Source organism: Merops nubicus, unplaced genomic scaffold (assembly GCF_000691845.1).
Source record: "Merops nubicus isolate BGI_N331 unplaced genomic scaffold, ASM69184v1 scaffold44425, whole genome shotgun sequence".
In the NCBI taxonomy this organism is placed as follows: domain Eukaryota; kingdom Metazoa; phylum Chordata; class Aves; order Coraciiformes; family Meropidae; genus Merops; species Merops nubicus.
The window spans coordinates 1-6,130 of record NW_008609710.1 but is presented as its reverse complement, the minus strand read 5'-3'; the positions used below and the strand labels follow the sequence as shown (position 1 = coordinate 6,130).

The window sequence follows — 6,130 nt, the reverse complement described above, 5'->3', positions numbered from 1 at the left end:
GGGGTTGGGGCCGGGCCGCGGTGCCCTGTCCCGCTTTGCCGGCCTCTCCTCTGGCCGGTGCTTTGCCTCGGAGCGTCGGGCGCGGTGCTGAGCGCCGTGACTCGGGCTGGTGGTCCTGCTGGGTGACCTCTAAATAAAGAGAAGGGTTAAATCCTAATTAGAGAACTGAGAAAACAAGCAAATCCTCATTAGATTTTTTATGTGCTAACGTTTCCTTCCTCTTCAACCGTCCTCTTTTTTGTTCTTAGGGAAAAACAGCCTCTGATGGCTTCCACAGCTGCTGCCCAGCCTGCCAAGAACACGGTGGCCTCTCACGTGCCCTTTGGAGATCTCTGCTCCACCCTGGAGAGAATGCAGACGTGCAAATCTCGCCCAGAGAAGACCAAGTGTTTCAGGGAGTTCCTGGATTCCTGGAGGAAATTCCACCATGCCCTGCATCAGAAAGAAAAAGAGGTGACGGATTCGTTTTACCCAGCCATGAGACTTATTCTCCCCCAGCTGGAGAGAGAGAGGATGGCTTATGGGATTAAAGAAACCATGCTTGCCAAGCTCTACATCGAGCTGCTGAATTTACCAAAAGATGGGAAAGATGCTGCAAAGCTCTTAAATTACAGGACACCCTCTGGCTCCCGGGGAGATGCTGGAGATTTCGCCACCATCGCCTACTTTGTCTTGAAACCCAGGAGCCCAAAACGAGGGAGGCTGACCATTGAGCAGGTCAATGAACACCTGGATGCAATAGCCAACAACAATGCTGCGAAAAACAAGGGGCTGTTAAAGAAAAGCCTTCTGCAGTTAATTACCCAGAGCACAGCTCTGGAGCAGAAATGGCTCATCCGCATGATTATCAAGGATCTGAAGCTTGGTGTCAGCCAGCAGACCATCTTCTCCATTTTCCACCCCGATGCTGCTGAGCTGCACAACGTCACCACAGATCTGGAAAAAGTCTGCAGGCAGCTGCACGACCCCTCTGTCTCCCTGAGTGATGTCTCCATCTCCTTGTTTTCTGCCTTCAAACCCATGCTGGCTGCTATTGCCGACGTGCAGCAGATTGAGAAGCAGATGAACCACAGGACATTCTACATAGAGACTAAGCTGGATGGGGAACGGATGCAGATGCACAAAGATGGAGATGTGTATAAGTATTTTTCCAGAAATGGCTTTGACTACACTCAGCAGTTTGGGGCTTCCCCCCTGGATGGGTCATTAACACCTTTTATTCATCCTGTCTTTAAGAGCCACGTCCAAAATTGCATCCTGGATGGTGAGATGATGGCTTACAACCCTGAGACACAAACCTTCATGCAAAAAGGGAACAGATTTGACATAAAAAGGATGGTGGAGGACTCTGAGCTGCAGACCTGCTTCTGTGTGTTTGATGTCTTGATGGTTAACGATGAGAAATTGGGGCACGAAGTGCTGAGCAGGAGATATGAAATATTAAACAGTGTGTTCACCCCAGTGACAGGCAGGATACAAGTTGTACAGAAAAAAAGTGCCAGAACAAGAAAAGATGTGATTGATGCTTTAAATGAGGCCATAGATAACAGGGAGGAAGGGATTATGGTGAAAGATCCCACGTCCACCTACAAGCCTGACAAGCGTGGGGAGGGCTGGTTAAAAATCAAGCCAGAATATGTCAACGGGCTGATGGATGAGCTCGACCTTCTGATTGTTGGTGGCTACTGGGGGAAGGGCTCAAGAGGTGGGATGATGTCTCATTTTCTCTGTGCTGTGGCAGAGACACCTCCTCCCAACCAAAAACCCACCGTTTTCCACACCATCTGTCGGGTTGGCTCTGGCTATACCATGAAGGAGTTGCAGGATCTAGGTTTGAAACTGGCTAAACACTGGAAGCCCTACCAGAGGAAGGACCCTCCCAGCAACATTTTGTGTGGGACTGAGAAACCTGAGATGTACATTGAGCCTTGCAACTCTGTCATCGTTCAGGTCAAGGCCGCTGAGATTGTTGCCAGTGACATGTACAAAACTGACTGTACTTTGAGGTTTCCACGGATTGAGAGGATAAGAGAGGACAAGGAGTGGCACGAGTGCATGACTTCAGACCTGCTGGAGGATCTCAGGAGGAAAGCAGAAGGGAAACTGGCATCTAAACACCTTCATATGGATGAGAACGAGGAGCCACGGGAGAAAAAAAGGAGAACGGTGCCAAAGGTGAAAAAGATCATTGGGATTGCTGAGCAGTTTAAAGCTCCTGATCTTTCCAGTGTGAACAAGGTTTCCAATATGTTTGAAGATGTCGAGTTCTGTGTTATGACAGGAACAAGGAATTACTCCAAGGCTGAGCTGGAGAGCAGAATAGCTGAATGTGGTGGCAGCGTGGTGCAGAACCCAGGGCCAGAGACTTACTGTGTCATCGCAGGGGCTGAGAACCTGAGGGTGAAGAACATCATCTCCTCCAACAGGTACGACGTGGTGAGGGCAGAGTGGCTCCTGCAGTGTTTCCACAGCAAAATGCTGGTGCCTTGGCAGCCAGCCTGCATGATTCACATGTGTCCTGAGACAAAGGAGCATTTCGCCCGGGAGTACGATCCTTATGGAGACAGCTACACTGCAGACACAGACCTGGCCCAGCTCCAGGAGGTGTTCTCCAGGATGAAAGACAAGAAGAGGATGTCTTTGGACTCCATTGTGGAGTTAGAAGAACGTTATTCATGGAACAGCTGCCAGCTCAGCATATTCAGAGGCAGCACTGTCTATGTGGACTGTTATGCTGTTGTCAGCCAGCCCAGAACCAAAATCCATGGCACAACACTATCAACCAGAGCTCTGGAGCTCCGTTTTCATGGGGCAAAAGTAGTCTCTTGCCTTGAAGAAGGGGTCTCCCATGTTGTCATAGGAGAAGATCATTCCAGGGTGAAAGAGTTGAAAGCACTCAGGAGGACATTTGGGAAGAAATTTCAGATTGTGTCTGAGCTGTGGGTAACAGAGTCAGTGGAGGAGGGAGTCTCCAAGAGTGAAAATCAGTATTTAATTTAAATTAAAGTAGTTTTTAAGCTTGGAACAAAAGCATTATTGTGGGTGTGATTGGACTCAGGGATGATGAGATTGCCTTCATTCTTTTTGTCTGGTTTTATGTCTTTAAAGCTCACTCCAGCTGAAGAATAACATTGTATTGTTGAAATTAGAGGAAGGCTTTTAATTAGCAAGAAAAACCACCCCAAGGTAGATGATCTAAGCCTTTAACTTCACAAACAGATCTCAGGAGAGATCGAGGGTTTTATGGAAGAGAATTCCCAGCTGTTAGTGGTGCTTGCCTCCATTATTCAAAATGGAGACAATGATTTAGTATTTTATGGAGATTTTACTATTTATCATGTTTATTTATCAATTGGCAATGGCATTCACACTTTTGTGGGATTGTTTTGTGCCTAGAATTCATTTATTTATGAACCTTGTCTGTACTATTTTAATCTGTTTACATTTGTTTGGGCGTCGAGCCCCTCACAGCCTCAGCAGCACTTTGATTTTAGGATATTGCATTAATCCCCTGTTATTTTTGTGTAAATATCCCTTGTAAAATAGAACCTAAACTTCTGATTGACGTGCTAATGAATTCCTAATGACCTGTGTGTCTCTAATATACAAATTAATTACCTAAAAACTGTCATGTGCTCATTACAGTTAAACCATGAAGTGCCACAGGGCACTTTTACACCTCAAGCTTTTAACTTAACTAAAACCTTTGAAGCTTTTACACTTACCTATCAGTTTAATCTGTCAAAAAATGTTTTATGAACTATTTCCAAATACCCAGTTTAATGTGTATTTTTTGTTTAAATTAATAAATAAAATCTATTTTTGAAGTCTGCCTGTTTTTTAGGGGTGGGTTTGGTGTTTGAAGTCTGCCTGTTTTTTGGGGGTGGGTTTTTTTTTTAGAGAGAGAGAACTGTTTTCAAAAGCACAAAACTTAGTTTCTGATTTTATTCTCCTATAATTTGTGCCTTAATTTTGATTGGAGAAAGGTTGAGGCCTCAGTTCTTGGTGTGTCAACACTGGAATCAACCAGAACTACTCTTGAGCTGCTCACACAGAACCAGTTTTTGGCTGAGCTATTTCTTCAGTGCTTTTTGTGATTGTGCTCACAAACAATTGCTGTAAAAATACTTGGGAAATGTGATATGAAAGGCTGCTTGGAAGGACCTTTATTCTCCCCTCATAATTAGGGTAAATATTAGGAGCTCCCTTATTATTTGAAGTACACTAACTAGGTAAAATGTGATAACCACTTTTCTTAAGGCACCATTCAAATTGTTGAAAAGCATTTTTTGCCCATGTAAAAAAGCATATGCTGAAAGTGCATTATTTTTCTTCTAATAATTGAAGTAGAAAATTGGTATAGAGGAAATAGAATACTTCAGTTTTAACTTATTTGGCTGCTTCTTTGGAATGTGCCTTCTGATTTATAAATAGAAAATGAGAAGAGAGTTTGTCTTCATAGCCACACAGATTAATCTTAAATGGATTTGAGTAAAATACATATTTTAGGTGTTCCTAGTTAAAAGAAAGGGGCAAATATGAATTAATGTCTCTGGAGGCATTGTCAAACAACTCACTTATAGATCTAAGTGTTCTTTACAGAGATATGTTTTAAAAGTATTGATTCCATGTTGTCTTTTTGTTGTCTCAAAGCTATGCAAGGTCTGGGGAATCTAGAAGTAGTAAATTACCAGCAAAATTGCTATTTTTCTTAAATTGTTATTCTTTTTACTGACTCCTCAGTTACACAGCTAAAGGTTTAATTTTATATTTATTGAAACTTTATTTAAATTTGAATTTTAATTTTTAAATTTTAAATATTTAAATTTTATATTTGTTTAAACAAAAAAATTAACCCCCCTTGCAGATGCACTCTGCTGATTTAGCTTGTTTTCTGCTGTATTTTGCACTGGTTCTAGTTAGAACTAGAAATTCATTGTTAATCAAGGGCATTTATTTGTGGCATGGTAATTAGGTGACTGGATAATGTCAGGCAATTTAGCTGGCATGTAGTTCTTTTGGTTACTGTATTGCAAATTTATCTTTACTTTAAAATGTTGAATAAGAGGGGCTGTAATAGGTCAGTGTAAAAAGAGAATCTTGCTACTCCACCTCTAAAATACAATCTATTAGCAGGTCAGGTTTTATTTTGAGATATTTCTTCTGCATGGCCACTGAAGTGGGTGGGACTGTGTGGATCTGTGGACAAAGCTGGGTCCAGATTTAATTATATATGTAGATTACAATCCAGGGAACAGGAGAATCCAGGGAAGAAGTGTGTGAATCTGCTCAGTTTTAAGGAAGTTCTGATTTGTACTGAAGGGCAAGTGAATGCTGGAAATAATTTGAAAAGAGTATGTGGTCTGGTCACAAGTTTTTTTCTTGAAAAGACAAATTAATTAAGGAGCTATGCAGAGAATTTCAGACAATATTTGTGGGTCGCAGAGCTGATGTGGATTGACAAAGTGTCTGTGTACAAAAAACCTCCATCTCTTTGTTCTAATAAAAAAGGTATTTTTTTTACAGAGAACTATAAAATAGTATAAAAAATAAAGGCTACAGAATTAGCCTTTATTATTAGTTAATCACCATCCATTAAAACTGTTCAAGAAGGAGGAAACAGCTGGAGCCAAAATGCTGAAATGTTAACCTGATGTTTGAACATCCAGAGTACATTCTGATGAGAAAACAGCCTATTATATTTTTTACTGCAATAATTACTCCAATTTTCTTAATTACACTTAGATCTTTGAAAATAGGGGGTTTGTAGGGGAAGATTCCTTAGTTTATTTACATTTTGTCTAAAGCTATATATTTTTTTTCAATTAAATAGGCACTTGGCTTGAGAGCAAGCCTTCTGATTTGCTTTGTAATATAAAGCTTTATTTGAAGATGATATTCCTGAAGAAATGGAAAGAGGAAGAAGAGGGAAAGGGGCTGAAGATGTTTCAGTTTGGAGGAAGCAAAGAAAAGTTTTTTGGTCTTTTTAGGTACTGCTTGAAAGGGTCATTAACGAGTTAAATGAAAAATTGGTCGCTAGAAATAGTGTTTTGCATAAAATGGAATGAAAAAATCATTGTTAAACAATACAACCCATCCTCTTTTAGTTATATTTATAGAGAATTGGTTA

At 41.2% G+C, this 6,130-nt stretch overlaps 1 protein-coding gene across 1 annotated transcript; it reads left to right on the top strand.

The window, feature by feature from the left end:
* Window positions 1–264: 264 nt before the first annotated feature.
* LIG4 (ligase IV, DNA, ATP-dependent) lies at window positions 265–3,000 on the top strand. Its single transcript, XM_008940663.1, has one exon. It carries the CDS (start codon window positions 265–267, stop codon window positions 2,998–3,000), a length of 2,736 nt encoding a protein of 911 aa, XP_008938911.1.
* The last annotated feature ends 3,130 nt before the right edge of the window (window positions 3,001–6,130 follow it).

What these genes read in the sequence shown, in the direction of transcription:
- LIG4 (XM_008940663.1), top strand. Translation starts at nt 265, where the DNA reads ATGGCTTCCACAGCTGCTGCCCAGCCTGCCAAGAACACGGTGGCCTCT.